Raw genomic sequence first — 25,675 nt, 5'->3', positions numbered from 1 at the left:
ATTGTCCAGATGTACCTTAGTTTATTTGTACATTCACTGAAGGACATCTTGGTTGTTTCCAAGTTTTGGCAGTTGTGAATGAAGCTGCTGTAAATATCTGTGTGCAGGTTTTTGTGCAGACATAATTTTTCAGTTCCTTTGGGTAGATACCAAGGAGTGTGATTGCTGGATCATATGATAAGAGTAAGTTTAATTTTGTAAGAACCGCCCAACTGTCTTCTGAAGTAGCTCTACAATTTTTCAATCCCACTGTCAATGAATGAGAGTTCCTATTGTTCCATATCCTTATCAGCATTTGGTGTTGTCAGTGTTCTGGATTTTGGCCATTCTTATATGTGTGCTATGGTATCTTGCTGTTGTTTTAATTTGCGGTTCCCTGATGACATATGATATGGGGTATCTTTTTTTTTGCGGTACGCGGGCCTCTCACTGTTGCGGCCTCTCCCATTGCGGAGCACAGGCTCCGGACGCGCAGGCTCAGCGGCCATGGCTTATGGGCCCAGCCGCTCCACGGCATGTGGTATCTTCCCGGACCAGGGCACGAACCCATGTCCCCCGCATCGGCAGGCGGACTCCCAATCACTGTGCCACCAGGGAAGCCCTGGAGTATCTTTTCATATGCTTGTATGCCATCTGTATATCCTCTGTGGTGAGGTGTCTGCTAAGGTCTTTGACCCATATTTTAATCGTGTTGTTTTCCTCTTGTTGAGTTTTCAGCATTCTTTGTATATTTTGGATAATAATCCTTTATCAAATGTGTCCTTTGCAAATATTTTCTCCCAGTCTGTGGCTTGTCTTTCATTCTCTTGACAGTGTCTTTCACAGAGTAGAAATTTTTTAATTTGATTAAAGTCCAGTTTATCAGTTATTTTTTTCATGGATCATGAAAGAAATATTATATTTGGTATTATATTTATCATAATATATTGGTATTATATTTAAAAAGTCATCGCCATACCCAAGTCCATCTAAATTTTCTCCTATGTTGTCTTATAGGATTTGCATAGTTTTACATTTTACATTTATGAGGGGTGTAAGGTCTGTGTCTAGATTCATTTTTTTGCATGTGAATGTCCAGTTGTTTCAGCACCACTTGTTGAAGAGACTATCTTTTCTGCATTGTATTGACTTTGCTCCTTTGTCCAAAAACCCACATATTTATATGGGTCTATTTCCGGGCTCTCTAGACTGTTCCACTGTTCTCTTTGTCTATTCTTTCACCGTTAGCACACTGGAATATTGTAGTTGTACAGCGAGGTACTGTCAGTCCTCCAACTTCGTTCTTGTCTCTTAATATTTTGTTGGCTATTCTGGGTGATTTGTGTCTCCATATAGTAAGCTTTAGAATCAGTTTTCAACATCCACAAAATAACTTGCTGGGATTTTGACTGGGATTGCCGTGAATTTATAAATCAAATTTGGAAGAACTGATATCTTGACGATATTGAGTCTTCCTATCCATGAGCATAGAATATTTCTCCATCTATTTAGTTCTTCAAATTCATTCATCAGAGTTTTGTAGTTTTCCTCATATAGATCTTGTATGTATTTTATTTAAGTTATCTCTTAAGTACTTCATTTTGGGGAGTGCTATTCTAAATGGTATTGTGTTTTTTTATTTCAAATTCTACTTGTTCACTGGTATATAGGAAAGCAATTGACTTTTCTATATTAACCTTTTATCCTTGCTATAATTGCTCATTAGTTCCAGGAGTTTTTTGGTCATTTTTAAAAATTGTCTACAAAGATGATCATGTCATCTGCAAATAAAGAATTTTATTTCATCTTTCCCAACCTATATACCTTTTATTTCCTTTTCTTGTCTTATTATATAAACTAAGACTTCAGTACAGTGTTGAAAAGGAGTGGTGAAGAGGGATACCCTTTACTTGTTCCTGATCATAGTGGTAAAGCATCTAGTTTCCCACCAGTTAGTATGATGTTAGATGTAGGTTTTTTTGTAGATGTTCCTTATCAAGTTGAGAAAGTTCCCCTCTTTTCCTAGTTTTTATCATGGATTGGTGTTGGTTTTTGTTAAATGTTTTTCCTGCACCTAGATATGAACATGTGATTTTTCTTCTTTAACCTGTTGATATGATAGATCACATTAATTAATTTTGAATGTTGAAATAACTTGCAAACCTGAACTAAATCCCACTTGGTTGTGGTGTATAATTCTTTTTATACATGGTTGGATTTAATTTGCTAATACTTTTTTGAGGATTTTTACATCTATGTTCATGAGAGATATTGGTCTGTGGTTTTCTTTTCTTATATAATGTCTTCATCTAGCTTTGGTATCAAGGTAATGCTGGCATCATAGACGAGTTAGGAAGTATTCCCTTACTTCTGTCTTCTGAAAGAGTTTGGTGTAATTGTCTTCTGAAAGAACTGTATAATTTCTTTTTTAAATGTTTTGTAGAATTCACCAGTATATCCATCCGGGCTTGGTGCTTTCTGTATTTTTAGGTTATTAATTACTGATTTAGTTTGTAGATATAGGCCTACTCAGATTGTCTATTAATAGTTGTTTTCAAATATCACAGTTTTTTACTGATAACATTGTTTTCATTTAAATAAGCTTATAATATTTGAAGACATTAAAATAAATCTTATTTTGTGAAAGTCACATTATAATTTGGTTTTTATTTTATTATTGATCTTTAGGAATCAAATAATCTCCTGTTATCTGCATTTTTTAATGTTTTCAACAAAAGATTACTTTTAAAAAAGGAAACATATCCTAGTGTGCCCATTTATCCTTTTTTTAATTTATTTTTTTTGTTTTTGGTTTTCTTTGAATTTCTGAACTTTATTTTATTTATGTTTTTATACAGCAGGTTCTTATTAGTCATCCATTTTATACACATCGGTGTATATACATGTCAAACCCAATCTCGCAGTTCATGAAACTACCACCCCCACCCACCGCTGCTTTCCCCCCTTGGAGCTCATACGTTTGTTCTCTACATCTGTCTCAATTTCTGCCCTGCAAACCGGTTCATCTGTACCATTTTTCTACGTTCCAAATATATGCGTTAATATACGATATTTGTTTTTCTCTTTCTGACTTACTTCACTCTGTATGACAGGCTCTAGATCCATCCACGTCTCAACAAATGACTGAATTTCATTCCTTTTTATGGCTGAATAATATTCCATTGTATATATGTACCACATCTTCTTTATCCATTCATCTGTTGATGGGCATTTAGGTTGCTTTCATGTCCTGGCTATTGTAAATAGTGCTGCAGTGAACATTGGGGTGCATGTGTCTTTTTGAATTATGGTTTACTCTGAGTATATGCCCAACAGTGGGATTGCTGGGCCATATGGTAATATTATTTTTAGTTTTATAAGGAACCTCCATACTGTTCTCTATAGTGGCTGTATCAATTTACATTCCCACCAACAGTGCAAGAGGGTTCCCTTTTCTCCACACCCTCTCCAGCATTTGTTGTTTGTAGATTTTCTGATGATGCCCATTCTAACTGGTGTGAGGTGATACCTCATTGTAGTTTTGATTTGCATTTCCCTAATAATTAGTGATGTTGAGCAGCTGTTCATGTGCTTCTTGGCCATCTGTATGTCTTCTTTGGAGAAATGTCTATTTAGGTCTTCTGACCATTTTTTGATTGGATTGTTTTTTTCAATATTGAGCTGCGTGAGCTGTTTATATATTTTGGAGATTAATCCTTTGTCCATTGATTCATTTGCAAACATTTTCTTCAATTCTGAGGGTCGTCTTTTCATCTTGTTTGTAGTTTTCTTTGCTTTGCAAAAGCTTTTAAGTTTCATTAGGTCCCATTTGTTTATTTTTGTTTTTATTTCCATTACTCTAGGAGGTGGATCAAAAAAGATCTTGCTGTGATTTATGTCAAAGAGTGTTCTTCCTATGTTTTCCTCTAAGAGTTTTATAGTGTCCAGTCTTACATTTAGGTCTCTAATCCATTTTGAGTTTATTTTTATGTATGGTGTTAGGGAGTGTTCTAATTTCATTCTTTTACATGTAGCTGTCCAGTTTTCCCAGCACCACTTGTTGAAGAGACTGTCTTTTCTACGTTGTATATCATTGCCTCCTTTGTCATAGATTAGTTGACCATAAGTGCATGGATTTATCTCTGGGCTTTCTATCTTGTTCCATTGATCTATGTTTCTGTTTTTGTGCCAGTGCCATATTGTCTTGATTACTGTAGCTTTGTAGTATAGTCTGAAGTCCAGGAGTCTGATTCCTCCATCTCGGTTTTATTCCCTCAAGACTGCTTTGGCTATTCGGGGTCTTTTGTGTCTCCATACAAATTTTAAGATATTTTGTTCTAGTTCCGTAAAAAATGCCATTGGTAATTTGATAGGGATTGCATTGAATCTGTAGATTGCTTTGGGTAGTACAGTCATTTTCACAATATTGATTCTTCCAATCCAAGAACATGGTATATCTCTCCATCTGTTGGTATCATCTTTAACTTCTTTCATCAGTGTTTTATAGTTTTCTGCATACAGGTCTTCTGTCTCCCTAGGTAGGTTTATTCCTAGATATTTTATTCTTTTTGTTGCAGTGGTAAATGGGAGTGTTTCCTTAATTTCTCTTTCAGATTTTTAATCATTGTCTAGGAATGCAAGAGATTTCTGTGCATTAATTTTGTATCCTGCAACTTTACCACATTCATTGATTAGCTCTAGTAGTTTTCTGTAGGCATCTTTAGGATTCCCTATGTATAGTATCATGTCATCTGCAAACAGTGACAGTTTCACTTCTTCTTTTCCAATTTGTATTCCTTTTATTTCTTTTTCTTCTCTGACTGCTGAGGCTAGGACTTCCAAAACTATGTTGAATAATAGTGGCGAGAGTAGACATACTTGTCTTTTTCCTGATCTTAGAGGAAACGCTTTCAGTTTTTCACCATTGAGAATGATGTTTGCTGTAGGTTGTCATATATGGCCTTTATTACATTGAGGTAGGTTCCCCCTATGCCCACTTTCTGGAGAGTTTTTATCATGAATGTGTTTCGAATTTGTTGAAAGCTTTTTCTGCATCTATTGAGATGATCATATGGTTTTTATCCTTCAGTTTGTTAATATGGTGTATCACATTGATTGATTTGCATATATTGAAGAATCCTTGCATCCCTTGGATAAATCCCACTTGATCACAATGTATGATCCTTTTTATGTGTTCTTGGATTCTGTTTGCTAGTATTTTGTTTAGCATTTTTGGATCTAATTCATCAGTGATATTCATCTGTAATTTTCTTCTTTTGTAGTATCTTTGTCTCATTTTGGTATCAGGGTGATGGTGACCTCATAGAATGAGTTTGGGAGTGTTCCTTCCTCTGCAGTTTTTTTGGAAGAGTTTGAGAAGGATGGGTGTTAGCTCTTCTCTAAATATTTGATAGAATTCACCTGTGAAGCCATCTGGTCCTGGACTTTTGTTTGTTGGAAGATTTTTAATCAAAATTCCAATTTCATTACTTGTGATTGGTCTGTTCATATTTTCTGTTTCTTCCTGGTTCGGTCTTGGAAGGTTATACCTTTCTAAGAATTTGTTCATTTCTTCCAGGTTGTCCATTTTATTGGCGTAGAGTTGTTTGTAGTAGTCTCTTAGGATGCTTTGTATTTCTGCGGTGTCTGTTGTAGCTTCTCCTTTTTCATTTCTAATTTTATTGACTTGAGTCCTCTGTCTCTTTTTCTTGATGAGTCTGGCTAATGGTTTATGTATTTTGTTTATCTTCTCAAAGAACCAGCTTTTAGTTTTATTGATCTTTGCTATTGTTTTCTTTGTTTCTATTTCATTTATTTCTGCTCTGATCTTTATGGTTTGTTTCCTTCTGCAAATTTTGGGGTTTGTTTATTCTTCTTTCTCTAGTTCCTTTAGGTGTAAGGTTAGAGTGTTTATTTGAGATTTTTTTTTCTTGAGGCAGGCCTGTATAGCTATAAACTTCCCTCTTAAAACTGCTTTTGCTGCATCCCATAGGTTTTGGATCGTCATGTTTTCATTATCATTTGTCTCTAGGTATTTTTTTATTTCCTCTTTGATTTCTTCAGTGATCTCTTGGTTACTTAGTAACGTATTGTTTAGCCTCCATGTGTTTGTGTTTTTTAAGTTTTCTCCCATGTAATTGATTTCTAATCTCCTAGCGTTGTGGTCAGAAAAGATGCTTGATATGATTTCAGTTATCTTGAATTTACTGAAGTTTGAGTTGTGACTCAAGATGTGATCTATCCTGGAGAATGTTCCATGCGCACTTGAGAAGAAAGTGTAATCTGCTGTTTTTGGATGGAATGTCCTATAAGTATCAATGAAATCTATCTGGTCTATTGTGTTATTTAAAGCTTCTGTTTCCTTATTTATTTTCATTTTGGATGATCTGTCCATTGGTGTAAGTGAGGTGTTAAAGTCCCCCACTATTATTGTGTTACTGTCGATTTCCTCTTTTATAGCTGTTAGCAGTTGCCTTATGTATTGAGGTGCTCCTATGTTGGATGCATATATATTTATAATTTTTTGTCTTCTTCTTGGATTGATCCCTTGCTCATTATGTAGTGTCCTGCCTTGTCTCTTGTAACATTCTTTATTTTAAAGTCCATTTTATCTGATACGAGTATAGCTACTCCAGCTTTCTTTTGGTTTCCATTTTCATGGAATATCTTTTTCCATCCCCTCACTTTCAGTCTGAATGTGTCCCTAGGTCTGAAGTGGGTCTCTTGTAGACAGCATATATATGGGTCTTGTTTTTGTATCCATTCAGCAAGGCCGTGTCTTTTGGTTGGAGCATTTAATCCATTCACGTTTAAGGTCATTATCCATATGTATGTTCCTATTACCATTTTCTTAATTGTTTTGGGTTTGTTTTTGTAGTTCTTTTTCTTCTCTTGTGTTTCCCACTTAGAGAAGGTCCTTTAGCATTTGTTGTAGAGCTGGTTTTGTGGTGCTGAATTCTCTTAGTTCTTGCTTGTCTGTAAAGCTTTTGATTTCTCCATCAAATATGAATGAGATCCTTGCTGGGTAGAGTAATCTTTCTTGTCGGTTCTTCCCTTTCATCACTTTAAGTATATCATGCCACTCCCTTCTGGCTTGTAGAGTTTCTGCTGAGAAATCAGCTGTTAACCTTATGGGAGTTCCCTTGTATGTTATTTGTCATTTTTCCCTTGATGTTGTCAATAATTTTTCTTTGTCTTTAATTTTTGCCAGTTTGATTACTATGTGTCTCGGTGTGTTTCTCCTTGGGTTTTTCCTGTATGGGAGTCACTGTGCTTCCTGGACTTGGTTGGCTATTTCCTTTCCCATGTTAAGGAAGTTTTCAACTGTAATGCCTTCAAATATTTTCTTGGTCCTTTCTCTCTCTCTTTTTCTGGGACCCCTGTAATTGCGAGTGTTGTTGCATTTAATGATGTCCCAGTGATCTCTTAGGCTGTCTTCATTTCTTTTCATTCTTTTTGCTTTATTCTGTTTTGCAGCAGTGAATTCCACCATTCTGTCTTCCAGGTCCCTTATCCATTCTTCTGCCTCAGTTATTCTGCTATTTATTCCTTCTAGTGTATTTTTCATTTCAGTTATCGTGTTGGTCGTCTCTGTTTGTTCTTTAATTCTTCTGGATCTTTGTTAAACATTTCTTGCATCTTCTCGTTCTTTGCCTCCATTCTTTTTCTGAGGTCCTGGATCATCTTCACTATCATTATTCTGAATTCTTTTTCTGGTAGGTTGCCTATCTCCACTTCATTTAGTTATTTTTCTGGTTTTATCTTGTTCCTTCATCTGGTACTTAGTCCTCTGCCTTTTAATATTGCCTATCTTTCTGTGAATGTGGTTTTTGTTCCACAGGCTGCAGGATTCCCATTTATCTTTATATTGAAATATTTGGTTGGCAGTTATCGATAAGGTAAAAGCTAAGTAACTCAGCTCTTGTAATTTCACATTTATCTTGTTACTCTCTTTAGGAAATTCATTAAAACTGAATTTTAAATGATTCATATAAGCAATTCAGTTTTGTCCATCTGGTGTCCATCTTATAGCTGTTCTTCCCTTTCGCTTAAAATAGTATGTATTTGACTCTTAGGATTACTGTTAACTTTCTAAAATTAATTTGGATATCATCCAGGATTGTCATTTTAAAACTTTATCAGACAGGTGATAAAACTGCTGAAATATGTTATACTGATTGAAGCCAGTCAAATCTCTTTATTCAATACATATAACCTGAATCTTCCCAAGCTTCACCAGTGGAGACAAAATAATGTTTATAACCAAAGTTTCATGACTTACCCATTCTCTTCTGCCCAGAAAAGATCCCAGGCAGCTATGAAGTATTCTTCAATATGGCTGGAGTTTCCAAGAGATGGCTCCCACGCAGTCTTAAACAAATGCTTGCTAGTCCTGTCGTCATTGCTACTATATTTTCGGGGATTGTCACTTTGGGGTACTACTGCATCCCACTGGGCTGCAGTTTGTCCTTTTCTTAGGGTGACTTCTTTCTCAGGAGTGTACTTAAAAAGCTTAACTCAACCTTTCCTTAGCTATGATGAACCAACCTAATTAAAAAAAAAAAAAGAGTCCTAATTCCAAATACAGTATGGTGGGGGAATCAGTCAACGCTGGGCATACTTATTAATCCCAGAGCAAGAACTAAAAATCAGTCATAAAACCAGAAAGTACTGTTTTACTGAAAATTTTTCTAGAACTTCACTGTTCAATACAGTAACTACATATAGCTCGTGATATTTAAATTAATTTAAATGAAATCAGATTTAAAATTCTGAACCTCATTTGCACTAGACACATTTCAAGTATTCAATACCCACATGTAATCAATGACTACTGCATTAGACAGCATAGATATAGAATATTTCTCTTATTGCAGAAAATTCTGTTGGACAGGGTCCCTCTGGAACATTACATTTTGAGCAACAAGCCATTGATACCCCTATAACTTTGACAGTGCTCCAGTGTATTGAGGAAGGCGCCTAAAGCTACAGTGCTTGGTATCTGATGTGGGTGGAGCAGAACCACATCCCAGTGGCCTTATTTTTCTGCACTGGTACCTGCCTGCTGTTTAAGCAAGAAAGATTTGGTTGTTTTGTTTGTTTGTTTGTTTTTTATAAATTTATTTATTTATTTATTTATATTTGGCTTCATTGGGTCTTCATTGCTGCATGTGGGCTTTCTAGTTGCAGCGAGCAGGGGCTACTCTTCATTGCGGCGTGCGCGCTTCTTGTTGCAGTGGCTTCTCTTGGTGTGGAGCACAGGCTCTAGGCACATGGGCTTCAGTAGTTGTAGCACACGGGCTCAGTAGTTGTGGCTCACGGGCTCTAGAGCGCAGGCTCAGTATTTGTGGTGCGCAGGCTTAGTTGCTCCATGGCATGTGAGATCTTCCCAGACTAGGGCTTGAACCTATGTCTCCTGCATTGGCAGGCAGATTCTTAATCACTGCGTCACCAGGGAAGTCCCAAAAGGTTTGGTTTTAAAGAACGCCATTGAGTTCTTATTTTCTTAAACAACAGTAACCCACATCCTTACCCCCTCCCTGTTTTCACTGATACATTATATTCTTCAATAAACATTATATAAGCTTTCAATTCTGGGAGAAACTTTAAAAACTATTTATACATCAGCTAAAGTTACACTTGATCAGATAATTAGTAATCAAATTATAAGAATAATCCGTTTCTACTTCTGAATTTAAAAAAACTTAGAAAGGATTATTCATTTCAAAAAGTGAAAACTGTTAGAGAAAGCATTTCATCCTATCACTCTAAAAGTAGTCTTGTACCAAGGTTTACCACCCCACCTCCCTAGAAAAAGAAGAAGAAAAAGAAGAGGAAAACCTTTTTGGGAGTCGTTTGATAATTAATTATTTTGTTTTTGTTGAGATGTATTCTTTGGCCAGTCCCTTCAGGTCTTGTCCAAATGTGCTCATTTTACTGACAATAAATCTTTGAAAGTATTTGCCAGTCACTGTGCATTGTTTGTGCTTAATACTATTCGTTGTTGATTAGGGAAAATGCTATTGAAACTCCAACGAGCAGATTTTGCTTTTTAAATGTATTTGTTGTGGAATACAAAAGAATGGAAGACATCATCCCAACTTTTGGTAGGCCAGTCTTAGCAAGGCAGTCAAATAACATATATATGTATATAATGGTTTGAACTTAAGGAGAGTTGAAATGATTGTAACTTCAAGGCTGTTTGCCCATGAATCAGGGGAGTCTGCAGGAGGATCACTTCATTGAAGTAGTCTGTAGACTGGGACTTCCCTGGTGGTCAGGTGGCTAAGACTCCATGCTCCCACTGCAGAGGGCTGGGGTTCGATCCCTGGTCAGGGAACTAGATCCCTCATGCTGCAACTAAGAGTTCGCATGCTGCAAAGATCCCACACGTGGCAACGAAGATCCCATGTGCCTCAAATAAGACCCAGAGCAGCCTAATTAATTAATTAAAAAGACAATAAAGCAGCTTATTAAAAAAAAAGACCTAATCTGTAGACCGAAAACTTTGATAAATTTTGAATTGTCAGCAATGTTCTCCAGACTCACTAAGTACTAGCTGGTGTTTAGTACACTGAAGAAAAATATTTAACATGAAGTTCAGTGGCTTATGAATTTCAGATTCAGTTACCTTGAAGGATGATTAAATTGGAAGCTGGAGCAGTTAACCTAACAATGAGCTAAATAATGACTTCTTAACCATGTACAAGGCATTGTAGGCCCTGCACCATATGGCAAAACTTAGGAATTATTTTAACCTTCCTTTTAAACATTGTTTAAACATTCTGAGATTATATTTAAACTACTAAGTGGGGTAGTTTTATCTGAATCTAAGTCTACGTAAGTTGTGGATTTCACCTCTCGTGGATGTATTTCTTTAATTTGAAGGTACTTGCCATTGGAGATCATGGTTGTACTCCTGTGGGACTTGAGTAATAGAGATTCAAGCCTAATATACTGTCTGTCAAACTTTACCAGCTGTGCATATTCCAAGTGGTGGATTCCATATGCCAAGGATGGGAGAGTAGCTTCTGGTCACTAGAGGGGAAAAAAGGTCAGTAACAGATGGGGAAGGCTGGGGACAAGTGTAGGGAAGAGGTTGCACCACCTCTTCATAAGGAAGACAACCTCTCACAACTGGAAGAAAACACAGTTCAGTCCCTGGGGCAGAAAAGTCAGTAAATGATCCAGGAACATAAGCCATAATCAAAGCAGTGAGAAACATGGGCAGGGAATCAATAAACCAGACTAGAGCCCAGACATTACCAAGTTATCACATTGGTAGTTAAGTTCAAGTCCAGGTTGAAGAAGGTAGTCAGATTGCTGGAAGTGGAACAGGTCGTGTAACCCTTTTGATTATTTCTCCAACACTGTTCAATATACTGACCCTCTTGAACTGGGCAAGCAGCACTTGAGTCTATTTCCCAAACAAGCAAGGGAAATCTGATACTATCTTACTTTGGTATTGTCACATTTCCTGTGGCATTGCTGATTTGGTTTAATAATGCTAGAACTATTACTGTTTTCTTCCTGGTAAGTTCTCTGCACATCATAGAGTACTTCCTTGGGTCTAAATAGTTTTGTTTTTGTTTTTAAATAGTTTTTTACAAAGGAGGAATTAATTGACATAAAGATGATATAATTTTCTAGTAAGTCTGGCCCATTTTCATTTTTAGAACTATCTAATAATTTAGAACTTATCTCTAAGTATTAAATACCTATAAAGGCAATGCACATTGGGATATAACAAAGAATAAAAGTTTTCCTTAATCCCTCTCCTATATACACATCCATAGAATTCTGTACTTTTCCTTTACAATTTTTATGCATGCTTTAATTATATGTGCATGTTTGTCAACGATGCAGGACTGTACACTCCATGACATCAGGAACATTCTCTGCGCTTAGTACAGAGCCTGGCTGTAGAAGCCAATCACTAACATTTGTTGACCACAAAATGTGTGGTCTAGTTGGAGTAGAAGGGAGCTATAATACAGATGTTAAAAGATACAGAGTAGAATTACAGAGGAGGAGATTAGCAATTTAGTCTTATCAAGAAGATTTTTGGAATTGACATGTACACACTGCTATATTTAAAATATATAACCAACAAGGACCTACTGTACAGCACAGAACTCTGCTCAGTATTCTGTAATAACCCAAATGGGAAAAGAATTTGAAAAAGAATGGATACGTGTATATGTACAACTGAATCACTCCGCTGTACACCTGAAACTAACACGACATTGTTAATCAACTATACTCCAATATAAAGTTAAAAAAAATTTTTTTTTAAATGGCATTGAACTGGGCCTCATCAGGAGATAGGATTTACACAAGCAGAGAGAGAAATTTTCCAGGAAGTCGAAGGGAGTTTGAGAGGGCAAAATACTGGATTTGTTCAGCCTGTACAGGCATGAAACTCTATTGAGAGTCTTGTATTAACATCAGTAGATAAGGCTGCAAGGTAGATTGGAAAGACAAAGTAGAGGATCTAAGGCTGGGGCCGGTCTGGAATTCCTAATCCAGATGAGTGCTTGTGGCTGACCTCAGCACGGGGATGGCGTTACTTGAGGGAGTGCTAATCTGGAGGTCAGGAGGCTAAGGGTCCATCCAGTTTTGTTTGTGACATGAAAGATGCGGATGAGGATGAATGTGGGGGCAACTGTTCTTAATTCTGTCACTTTCAAGTGATTGCAAGCTCAACCTTTTAAGGAAAGTGTCAGTGGTTTTATAATAAATGATCTTCATTAAAAAAAAAAAAGTATAGGACCTAGAATCCCATGCTAAGGAGTTTATATTGTTTCCTCTGGACCGATTTTTTTTTCTTTTTTTGCGGGGGGGGGCCTCACCTCACAGCATGTGGAACTTCCCCCACCAGGGATTGAACCCGTGCCCCCTGCAGTGGAAGTGCAGAGTCTTAACCACTGGACTGCCAGGGAAGTCCCTGGACCAATGTTTTTCAGCGTGTTCCTCACTAGTTTGTAAGATACCTCATATAAAACCCATCCCATTGACTAACAAATTTGTATAATGCCACATGCTGTATTTCTTGGGATGTCACAGTGCATACTAGTAAAGTTCCTAAAATCCTACAGGAAATAAACTTTTGAACTTTGTTTAACCAAATGCTTCCCAATTATGTGACCACCTTTGAACTCTTTTAGTATCCAGCAGATCCATTATTCCTCAGAACACACTTGGGAAATGATATTTATGTAATAGCAAGCCTTCAAAGATTTTGAAAGAGGATTCTCATAATTAGAAAAGATGTTTTTATTTGTACATATTAGCAGAAAAGAAATGCAAATACATAGACCCCTGACTCCTTTTGCTTCTTTTAGAGGGTTGCTGTTCTGTGTTATCTTTAAGTGCTATTTACATCGTGTGTTATCTTAAAATTACCAAATCTGTTTGGAAATAGGATAAAAACAGATAAATTTAGATGCCCTGCTCATTCATCTTCAGCTGTTATCAATCATTGTTTACTCGTCTTGGTTTTCTCCAGAAATTGAACTGAATAGAGATGTGGTTCTCTAGGTGTAACTATTGGATCAGCTGCCTGAGTATCACCTGGGGGTGGTGGGGAAGGGCAGTGATCTGGCTTTAAAAAGCCCTCCAGGTGATTCTGACACACGCTGAAGTTTGAAAACCACTCGAACGGACTAACTCAACCTGAAGCTTTCGAAACTCTAGGTCAGGTTGGGAGCAGAAGCAGCTCAGCTGCTTCCTCAACTGCCACAGCTTTCATTGATCCATTTTAAAGTGATAATGTTAGTTCACCTTCTCACATTTAACTTGTTTTTAAATGAAGTATCTGAGATTTACACAGCTCTGGTTTCTTAGCATTAGAGTCACTCTATCTTTCTCAACAGTGGCAGCCATCTGCTAGTTTCTCACTTAGACTACAGGTACAGTTCTCCAGAGAATATTAGCTTCCGTCTTTTCAAAAGTTTGCCCTTTTTTCTTTCCCTGGTAGTTTGGCAGACATTCCTAGAAAGAAAAAAGTAGTATCATCATTTATTGGAGCTCAGAAGAGTGAATCTCTGTGTCTATTTTTAACCAAGAGTGAATATATTTTCTCTCTGAAAAGATCTTTATCCCTTTTATCAGTTGTCTAGCTGTGGGTATTTCCTAGTTATAACTTTATATATTTAGTCCTCATATTATTTTCCTTTGTTTAGAAATGCAAATTGAAAACAATGGGAAAAATTGATGAGCCCCTCACTTTTTTTTGCAGGGGGAGGAAAATTGTAATAAATGCAAAACTTTCTTCTCTCCTTCTATAGTCCTCTAGTTTAGGGATGTACAATATAAATTGCTTATAAAAGTCGGTTGTATATATTAAATTTGAATTTTGAAAATAATAAAATCCTATGCATGTTTGATATAACACAACCTGATTCCCATTACTCCTGCTTTAGATTCCTTCTCTTCTGTACCGTATTTTTAAAATGTTTTCTATTTGAAAATCCTCACAATAAATGACAAACTACACTTTACAGGATGTAAAGATAGAGGAACATGTCAAGGTCAATCTTCAGCTTTCACAAGTGTGTGATGATTATAAAATAGAGACCTCCAAAGAAACTGAAATTCAGAGGAGGAGAATTCAAAGTGAAACTGATTTAGACAGTGATTTCTCCTGACTCCCTTCCTACCCCCATCTATTAGGTTAAAATCCCTTTAAAAATGTGAGAGTTGCTAAAGGCTGCAGAATTCATGTACTGAAATTTTCAAGCAGTATGAAGCTATTGTCGAAGAACAAGTACAGTTTGTGTGTTATAGTTAAATCTACCAGACAGGCTGGCAAGCAGAGCAAATCACGAGTTTGGGGCGGTGAGTGTTTGCTTTAAGCAAAGACATCCAGTCTCCATAGCACTGTGATTTTATAGCATAGATCAGAGTATACTGTTTTTTTAGCTAACACCATTTTCCCCGCAACATACTAAAAAAGATTGAATCAATAAATCTTGAGCTTCCAGAAAAATGTGTAAAATAAGCAGGTCACAGTATAGAGTGAGTCAGTATGTAAATAGGAAGGTAGAAGCTCTGTAAAAAGCTAAGGAAAAAGCAGTTTTACTTGGTAAGATTTGCATGTGTTAGAAAATAGTTAAGCTGAAGTTAGAGTCATTTTCATAATCCTTTTTAATTATAATATTTAGGATGTGGTATAAATCCATGTAGTATGGCTTTTGAGAGGAAAGATGTTCATTAAAAATAATAGTTTTTATAAAATTTTGAAAGCAGGAAATATATGGTTTCTTGTTTTTAAAAAAATACTATAAATGGGCCCATTCATAAAAGTTCTGCTTATTTTTCTGAGAGCTTCACGTGTTAATATCCTCTATGTCAAAATATTTACTTTTCATGTGTTTAAATCAAGAAAACATTTATCCTCTTAACATAAATAGTGGAATGAGAGTTTAAATTCTACCTATTTATACAAAGAGGTTTTTAGATAATTTCACTTTTAGTGTCTCAGCTTCAGAGATTTTAACTCTTATCTTTTATGATCTCTGAAATATCTCTTGCTCTGTTGACTTAATTTAAATAATATAATCAATCATGGCTTGAACTTTTTATAGCTATGAATTTATTGTTTCTTTTTAACTGCCTGCCCCAGTTAATTTTTTTTAGACTGTTAGTGACCTCTACAGAAGAATGATAACATTTGCACATAGAAAATTTGAAAGCAGCTGTGTGAAGACAGTAGTTATTGAGCAAGATATTCATTTCAATGCAGACTTCTTGATCTTGAATCTTTTATCTTGATCTTATCTTTGAAAACTTACGTATGGTTTTCGGCTTACTCAGGACACTATTTCCTTCTGTAACATACAGCAAGTCGTTGAGATCTGCTTCCATTTCAGATTAGTTCGGATTAGTTTAGTGTAGTATTTATTATTATACAAAATAAAAATTATCGGGTATATACGCAAAATGATAAATGCAACTTTATTCATTGAGGCATTGCTTGTAATGGGCAAAAGATTAGAAACAACCTAAATATCTGAACTAATTAAATTTCAGCATTCCATACAATGGCATATACTATATCCCCATCAGATAGGTAAAGCATCTCTTTGTGGACCGATATTGGACAAGGTCCTAGAGATATTGACAAGAAAAAAAGCAAGATGCATAAGAGTGTATCAGAGAAAACTCTGAATGGTTTCAGACACACCAAACACAAAAAAATAACAGCTATTGTCTCTTGGGAGGACAGAGTATACAGTTAGATAGATGGAGCCTAGGAATCTTTTTTCTTTTAATTTTGTATCCTGTGTATGTGTTACTATTGTTTTTAAATTACCTTGAAAAATCATCTTGATTAGAAAAGTGCTGATAGCTAAGTCTGAAAACTGAAACTATGCTATATTTAATGTCCAGGTATAAAGTTCATTTTTGCTGATTAGAATGTGTGATTGAAATGAAAAGTTGGATATTACAGCAGAAAACTTTGGCTCTGTTGTTTGGCTCTGGTTATGAGGAAGTGATTCTTCCTTTAATATTTTGCTCTATACAGTAGATTTACCCTGGGAAATTATCTGTAACTCAGATTTAGTGGAAACTTTTTTTAAAGCCAAGTATTCTTCAAAGCTATGACACTTTAACATACCTGTTCTTAAAATTCTGATTTTTCTGTAACATTGGGTTCTTTTATTTTATTTATTTTTTATACATTTATTTATTTTTGGCTGCACTGGGTCTTCGTTGCTGCCCGTGGGCTTTCTTTACTTGCCGCGTGTGGGGGCTACTCTTTCTTGCGGTGCGCGGGCTTCTCACTGCAGTGGCTTCTCTTGTTGAGGAGCACAGGCTCTAGGCTCCCGGGTTTCAGTAGTTGTGCCGCGCAGGCTCAGGAGTTGTGTCTCATGGGCTCTAGAGCGCAGGCTCAGTAGTTGTGGTGCACGGGCTTAGTTGCTCCGCAGTTTGTAGGATCTTCCCGGACCAGGGCTCGAACCCGTGTCCCTGCATTAGCAGGCAGATTCTTAACCACTGAGCCACCAGGGAAGTCCAACATTGGGTTCTTTTGAAGCAGAACATTCAGTCACTATGCAGCCTTATCAAAGTTAATAACAGCTTGTCCTGCTAAACTTAGAGCCATGTATAGTTCTAATTGAAGTTTTGCAAAAACAGCAATTTGGATTTTTCTCTTTTAATATTCTAAAAATTGGTTTAAGAAACAGAAATTCGTATCTTTAGAATATTGGAAAAAGTACTATATAATGACTAACCTGTGCCCTAAATGGTCGTGTTTAAAATCACCTTCTGTTCTAAAGTCTTTCTCAGATTTTCAGGCATTCTTCAATTACTTATATTTTACCAAATGCAAATTTGCTTTATGAAGCTGTATGCAGTTCAAATATAGGAAATTAATTCTTACAAGGAAATGCCTGATGTTGAGTTTGGAATAATCGGTTGGCTAGGGAAACATTATTGAACATCACAGACTGACTTGCCTTCATTAGGGATGAATTTTAAACTATTACTTTTTCTTTGTAAATGGAAAAAAGAACCTCTAATTGTCCTCTATTTAGAGAATCCATATGTCCCAGACTTTCCAGGGTAGTTCCCAGTTTTGTCTTCTGCATCACCTCAGACCATGCATATAGATTTTTAGGTTGGAAAATTTGTTCATTCTTCTAATATGAGAAATATATTTCTTTGGGATCGTTTAATTTAAAGTAGTCGTTAAGAAGCTCATTTTAGATCACTTCTTTTAAAGAAGGAAGGTGTGTAACAAGAACTTTCTAAAATACATTTTTATATACCAGAATTACTTGAGACAAGGGAGGTTTCAGTATGTGGAATTTTTGCTCTATGCTCTTGTTCACACAGTGCAATCAATGAAAAAGGAATATGGGATAAGATGTTTTCTTTCTGCCCCACAGTGACCAGGCACTGCCTCTGTAATAGAGACTGAATCTCTAGGAAAGATTTGTAAGTTAAAAGGTTTTAAGAAATAAGGAGCACAATAAACACATGAAAAGATGCTCAGTATCATTGCCTCAGGGAAAGGCCAACAAAAGCATAATGAGATATCACTTCACACCCACTAGGAGGGCTATATAAAAAAGATAGGTAATAATAAGTGTTGACAAGGATGTAGAGAAACTAAAACCCTCTTACAGTGTTGGTGGGAATATAAAATGGTGCAGCCGCTTTGGAGAGTCTGCAGTCCCTTAAAAGATTAAACAGAGTTACCATATTGCCCAGAAATTCCACTCCTAAGTATATACCCAAGAGAGATGAGAACATGTGTCAGTACAAAAACTTGTACTCGAATGTTTATAGCAGCCTTATTTATAATTGCCAAAAAAATGGGAACAACCCAAATGTCAATCAACAGATAAATGGATAAATAATATGGTATATCCATATAACATAATATTCAGCAGTAAAAACAAGGAATAAAGTACTGATACTTGCTACAACATGAATGAACCTTGAAAATGTTTCTTATAAGTGAAAGAAGCTGGTCATAAAGGACCACATATTATATGACTTCATTTATGTGAAATGTCCAGAGTAAGTAAAGCAATAGAGATATAAAGTAGATTGGTGGTTGCCCAGGGCTAAGGAAAGAGGGGGGAAATGAGGAGTGACTGCTGATAGATATGGATTTTCTTTTGGGGGTGTTGAAAATGTTCCAAAATTGATTGTACACTTTAAGTGGGTGAATTGTATAGTATGTGAATTATATCTGAGTAAAGCTGTTATTTTCAAAGTGGGGTGTCTTTTACTCATTGGTTGACACATTCTGTTTTCTACATTCTTTAGCAGTGGTTCTCAATTTTGCCACCCAGGGGAAATTTGGCAATGCCAGGAGATATTTTTCGTTGTTACAACTGGTGGAAGAGTCCTGCTGGCATCTAATGGGTAGAGGCCCAGGATGCTGCTGGACATCCTTCAGTGCATGGGCAGCCCCACAACAAAAAAATTACCTGGCTTATATTGTCAATAATGCCCAAGTTAAGAAACCCTGTTCTCTACTTGTGTTCCTCTAGTGATAATGGACCACAGCCATGTTTTTGAAGCACTGAAAAATCATGAATCATCAAACAGATAGATGTTCACTGAATTCCGTTTACTGAGGGCAAGGCTATTCAGTAAGACTAAACCCCTCAAAAGTGTTTTATTTCCTTATCTGGTTAAGTCTAAATCTAAGTTAATTAGATAATTCAGTTAACCAAAATAATTTATCCCTCTGTCATCTTGATTGAGATTTAACTGTATTTTGTTGTACTTTACTTTGTTATTTATCTTCTTAAAGATCACATTTATGGAGTATAACTTCTACTTGCCATAAAAACAGAAATAAACATGCCACAGCATAGCCTTGAGGATATAATTAAAGCTAACTTGTCCATTTCAAAAAATTACCATCAACTCATGTTCTAGAATAGGAATATGGCCCTAAACTAAGCTAATTTGCTAGGCTTCAGTCTGCAGCCATGCTCCTTTTATTGTATGTACCTGTTTGACCTGTCCAAAGACTGGTCCATGGGAAAAGGGAGCAGGGGTTTCATTATAAAATCTAGCATTTCAAATATAACAGCTAACATTTATTGAAAACTTATTGCTTGCTAGGTATTATGCAACGTACTTTATGTATATTATCTCATTTAATTCTCACAAAACCCTGTTAGCTGGCTATGATTATTCCTATTCCTGTGGAAGCATCCCTCTTATAACTCTCCATCCTCCTGCTCCAGTATGCACTGGTTGTTTTGTAGGTCTTACACTACTGTCATTCTGACAGTTCCCTTCCCCATAATTCTAGGGAATCCTCTTTTCTTCTCTCCTGTCTTGACGCCCCTGCATCTTCCCTTACCATGTTGTCCTCCCTCATTTTGGTGAAATATATCCTCCATTACCTTAGAAGAACACCAATGTCTTTATTCTGCCTTCATTATTGAAAAAGATATTTTGGCTGGATCTAGAATTCTATGTAGGATATATTTTTCTCTCACAATTTTGAAATCATTATTCTCTTGTCTTTCAGTTTGGGGTATGATCTGTTTTCTATCTCTCAGAGCTCTTAGAATTTCTTTATCTCTGGTGCTTCGAAATGTCACAGTATTGTGCCTTTCTGTGGGTCTTTTCTTCAGGTATTTTACCTAAAACTCAGTGAGGCCTTCCACTCTCAAAATTCATTTTCTTGAGTTTAGGGAAAGTTTCTTAAAATGCTTCTTTGATAATTCCTTCCCTTTTTGTTTTTCTTTCTGGAATGCCTACTGCTTAAATGTTGACTTTTAAAATTTATCCTGTAATTTCTTTATTTTGGGAATCCTACAGTCTTTTCTTTTGTCTTTTAGTTCTACTTTCTGAGAAATTTCTTTAACTCTATTTTCTAATTCTATCTTAAACTTTTAATTTCAGTTATATTTTTAATTCCTAAGAGTTCTTTCTTTTCTTTAATTGCTTTTTTTATACCCTCCTATTCTATTTGATAGATGTTTATCTCTTATCTCTGAGAATATTAATTACAGTTTTTCTCAAGTATTTCTCCTGCAGTCTGACTTGATTCTTATTCATCTGACTCCCTTCTTGCTGTTTGTTTTTTTGGATTAGGTCTCTGTTTCTCATGTTAAAGTCTTTACTCAAATATTTAATGGTCCTTAAATGTCCATAATGTGTAAGATTCAGGGTTTATTGCCTGCTGATATGATGCATTGAGAAGCGCACCAACATCACTTTTATAGTGTTCTTGCAAAAAAATGCATAACCTAAATTCAGCCATGAAGAAATAATACACAAACCCAAACTGAGGGATATCCTATAATTAGCCAGTATGCTTTTAAAATGTCAATATTATGAAAGACAAAGAGACTGAGGTACTTTCCAGATTCAAAGAAACTAAGGAGACATGACAATTAAACGCAGTGTATGATCCTAAAATGAACCCTGGACCAAAATTAGTAGGACAGTTGGTGAAATTTGAGTAAGGTCCATAGATGAGTTAATGTTATTCCTGTTTTTTTATACAACTCAATAGCAAAAAAAACCAAACAATCCAGTTAAAAAATGGATAGAGGATATAAATAGACATTTTTCCAAAGAAGACATACAGATGGCCAACAGACACATGAAGTGATGTTCATTATGACTAATAAGGAAAATGCAAATCAAAAGCACAATGAGCTATCATATCACACCTGTCAGAATGGCTATTTTCAAAAAGTCAATAACAAGTGCTGGCAAGGATGTAGAGAAAAGGAACCCTTATGCACTATTGGTAGGAATCTAAGTTGGTGCAGCACTATGGAAAACAGTATGGAGGTTCCTCAAAAAATTAAAAATAGAGCTACCATATGATCCAGCAATTCCACTTTGGGGTATTTATCAAAAGAAAACAAAAACACCAACTTGAAAAGATACATGCACTCTCATGTTCATTGCAGCATTATTTACAATAGCCAAGCTATGGAAACAACCCACGTGTCCATCAATAGATGTATATGTATATATACACACACATACAATGGAATATTAACCATAAAAACAAGAATGAAGTCTTGCCATTTGCAACAACATGGATGGACCTTGAGGGCATTATGCTAAGTGAAATAAATCAAAGAAAGACAAATAACGTATGCTGTCACTTATATGTGGAATCTAAAAACAAAACAAACAAAAACCAAGCTCATACAGAACAGATTGGTGGTTGTCAGAGAGGCAGGGGATGAGGAGTGGGGTAAATGAGTGAAGGGGGTCAAAAGATACAAACTTACAGTTTTAAAATAAATAAGTCATGAGGACATAATTACAGCCTGGTGACTACAGCTAATAATACTGTATAACATACTTGAAAGTTGCTGAGAGAGTAAATCTTAAAAGTTCTCATCACAGGAAACAAAAATTCTGTAACCATGTAAGGTACCCAATGTTAACTAGTTTTATTATGGTGATTATTTTGCAATATATCCAAATATTGAATCACTATGTTGTACATCTGAAACTAATGTAATGTTGTATGTCAATTATACCTCAATTTAAAAAAATTTAAGTATATGGGTGGATGCATGCAGGAAAAAAATCTCAGAGAAGTTACTTAACTGTTAACTCTAGTGCCCTTCGGGAACTGTGATTGCAGGGTCAAGGTTTTCATAAGCTTACTTTAAATTGATAAAGATTATGGGTGACAGATATTTACTGTCTGTTACGTGTACAGGTTTTTTTTTTAACAATTAAAAAAGCTTAAGAATAAAAGAATGAATTAATAAAAGGTTAATATTTCCTCTAAAAATATTTCACCTAGTTTTGATCATTGTGCTATGGTTATGTAAGATGTTAACATTTGGGGAAGCTGGTGATTTTATTCTTTAAATATTTTTCTCTCTTCTCTCTCTCTTTCTTTTTTCTCTTCCTTCCCCTCCTATCTTTCTGGAACTTCACTTACACATATATTATACTGCTTGATATTTTACCACAAGTCCTCTTTATTTTTCATATTATACAAATTCTTTTGATATATCTCCAGGTTCACAGAACTTTTCTCTAGTTATTTTCAATCATACGTTAAGCGGATCCACTGATCTTTAATTCAGTTATTCTATTTTTCAGTTCTATATATATTTCAAAATATACATTTAATTCCCTTTTATAGTTTCCATTTCACTGCTGAGATTCCCCATCCATTCATTTATTATGACCTTATTTTCCATTTTATGTCCTTGAACATCTTTAAAATAGCTACTTTCACTTTCCTGTCTGCTAATTCCAAGATCTGGCTTATCTTGTGGTCAGTTTCTATTAATTACCTTTTCTCTTGCTACTGGGTCACATTTTTCTATTTCTTTGCATGTTTAGTAATTTTTAATGTATATTGGACAGTGTGTGTGGCACATGATGGATACAATGAGTTTTGTTATCTTTCCCTAAAGAGTGTTGATTTTTGTTCTAGCAGGTTATTAACTTAGCTGAACTCTAAATGCTAGCTCCCCTTAGGTGAACATCAACTGTGAAATCTATGCTGAGTCCTTTCAGCCTTCCAGCTGTTGCCTTTCACATATGCAGTTCAGGGATCAGCTAGGAATTTGGATAGAGTTTGTACGTAGATTTGAAGGGACTCTTGTGTCTTCTTCCTTTCAGGGGTTGTCCCCCCTCACTTTCCAGTTAGACTGTTGACTTCAAAGTAAGTCTTTGGACTCCTCAAATGAGTAAGATTTCAGATTTCTCTTTGAGTTCCAATCATTCCACCATATGAACTGTGGAGTACTACCAGGTGAAAAGCCATATGAACAGGAATCCTACCTAGTACAGTTCATTCTTTCAAGGATTGACTTCCAGTTTCTGCTTACTTTTGGTCACTCTGTGGTGCTTTCAAATAGTTGTTTTGATATATTTTCAGAGTGTATAGTTATTATCTTCAGAAGGATCAATCTAATATACTCCATTCTGCCATTACCAGAAGTTGTAGCATATTACCTTTTATTTTCCATTGATTTTTTCATTGATACTTAATAGGGTTAAACAAAAAAAAAAAATTCGATGCATTTTTGTGAATGATGACAATAGCTCATCAAAGTTTTCCAAAAAGATCAAGCATATTACTAATGTCATTTTTTCTTCTTTCTTTTATAGACAAGAGATGATTTCCTAGGTCAAGTGGATGTTCCTCTTTATCCATTACCGGTTAGTATAGATGTCCATGATTTTACTTTTTATGTTTATTCTTTTTATTTTAATAAATACTTACACAATATAGTAAATGTAAATATTTGATTTGTGAAGTGTATACTGCTATTATTTCTTGAGCATATTGTTTTCTGAAAACTCATCTCAGTTTTCCATTTTATTTTCAAAATTCCCTTACGTGGGCTTCCCTGGTGGCGCAGTGGTTGAGTCCGCCTGCCGATGCAGGGGACGCGGGTTCGTGCCCTGGTCCGGGAAGATCCCACATGCCGTGGAGCGGCTGGACCCGTGAGCCATGGCCGCTGAGCCTGCGCGTCCGGAGCCTGTGCTCCGCAGTGGGAGGGGCCACAACAGTGAGAGGCCCGCGTACCGCAAAAAAAAAAAAAAAAAAAAATCCCTTACATGAACCCCAGTAAGAAATAGAGAGCCACTGAAGTTGGTTGACATCATGAAAGTATTGTTTGAGGAAGATCACTTTGGAAATATTCTATTGAATAACTAGAATGGGGAGAGCTTAGTCTCACAAAAAGAAACTAAGATCAATTACAACAATATGGGCATGAAACTGAACCTGGACCAAGCATATAGCAACAGAAGAAAACAGACAGATGCAGGGAACATTTCATAACATAACATTACTGGATCTGGTTTTTAACATGGAGCTCCAGTTGAAAAAAATAAAATTAAGCAAAAAGTAAAGATAATACAAGTTGAACTTGCGAGATAAGGGTGGTATCTCAAGTAGAAAACATAGGAGGAAAGCCATTTTTTTTTGAGATATGATAAATTTATTTTTGGCCATATTGCATATCAGTAGTAAACAAGAAAAATGAAAGCTTAAAGTGGGCAGCTGACAGAGATATAAAAATAAGTTGTGTAGGGAAAAGGGTCTGGAAGGATTGAGAGCTATCATTGTTAAGGTAACCACAGAATCTCTGAGAAGAATGGGCTGTCCAAACGAGAGGGATGAGAGCATTGAAGGCTAAAACATTGAACGTTCATCAGTGTGGGTCTGTCAAAGGAGAAAGAGAAGACAGACCAGGAGAAATCGGAAAAGAACAAAGTAAAATGATGTCATGAGAATTTAAGAGTTTCAAGACTGAATGGGTAGTTAACAATGCAAAGTGCAGCAGAGAATTAAAGGAGAATAAAAACAAAGGGCTGCTGAGCTTGATAAGAAAGAGAAGTAATACTTCTTTATCAGTCTTTTCAGATGTTTATTGTCTCTCTGTAGTCTTTAGACATTGCAAGCTTTTGATAATGAATTTAATCCAGTCTTATTTTCCAAGCTGCTTACTTTTTTGTTCTCCTAGAACTGTCTCTATGGCCTAACCACGCCAGCTGACATTGTACCTATTCCATATTTCTTTGGAGCGCAAGCATACTAACCATTCTCTACTGTTTTTCCACTTTTACCCTCCCTTTGTCTTCACGACACACCTGCTCAGCTAGTTTTATACTGAGTTGTGATGCCAGGTGCAATTCCTACAGTGCAGGAAAGTGAAAGTGCTGTCCAGTTACCAACTGTTACCGTTTAATAAGCTAAAGCTACTTTTTTCTCACCTCTAACTTCGATTATGCCTTAGGTCATAGTTAATGGATATTCTTGAAAAGTATGTATTTTTGGTGTTACAGATGTATCCTAAAAACCCACTGTTTTATTCTAGACAGAAAATCCAAGAATGGAGAGACCATATACATTTAAGGATTTTGTTCTTCACCCAAGAAGGTCAGTAAATATAAAATAATAACATATGAAATTTTTTTTAATCTCTTTATACCTTACAGTAGCCTCTTTGGAAATTCAGTTTCAACCTTTGTAAATAAGCTACATATAGATATTAGTTTTTAAAAGCTTTTTTGCTATTTCTGATTAAAAAGTAATGTAGGCACAGTGCAAAAATTCTGAAAATACAAAAAAGTGATCATACCCCTTTGGGAAAGACTTGTCTCCCTTATATTTATCATACTATGAGAATGAAATTTGTCATTCGTTTATATGTATTTTATATCTTACAGTATATGTAATTTTGTCATACTGCGCTTTAAAAAATCA

General features: G+C 35.8%; 1 protein-coding gene across 5 annotated transcripts in view; it reads left to right on the top strand.

Moving 5' to 3' along the window:
- The window catches only part of NEDD4 (NEDD4 E3 ubiquitin protein ligase), a gene marked incomplete at both ends in the record, with an annotated part of 157,151 nt that overhangs the window by 85,348 nt on the left and 46,128 nt on the right, over positions 1-25,675 (top strand). For 3 of the 5 annotated variants that reach the window (XM_082846364.1, XM_082846362.1, XM_082846360.1), the window contains 2 exons: positions 23,569-23,619; positions 25,287-25,348. The exons of 1 other annotated variant lie outside the window; for it this stretch is intronic. In XM_082846364.1, the coding sequence (XP_082702490.1) occupies positions 23,569-23,619; positions 25,287-25,348 (113 nt within the window). The remainder of the gene's footprint in view (positions 1-23,568; positions 23,620-25,286; positions 25,349-25,675) is intronic. One more of the 5 variants, XM_082846361.1, reaches the window with a different exon arrangement.

Source organism: Leucopleurus acutus, assembly GCF_964270905.1.
Source record: "Leucopleurus acutus genome assembly, chromosome: 1".
Lineage (NCBI taxonomy): Eukaryota > Metazoa > Chordata > Mammalia > Artiodactyla > Delphinidae > Leucopleurus > Leucopleurus acutus.
The sequence above is the reverse complement of the archived record's forward strand: the minus strand, read 5'-3'. Positions and strand labels throughout refer to the sequence as shown.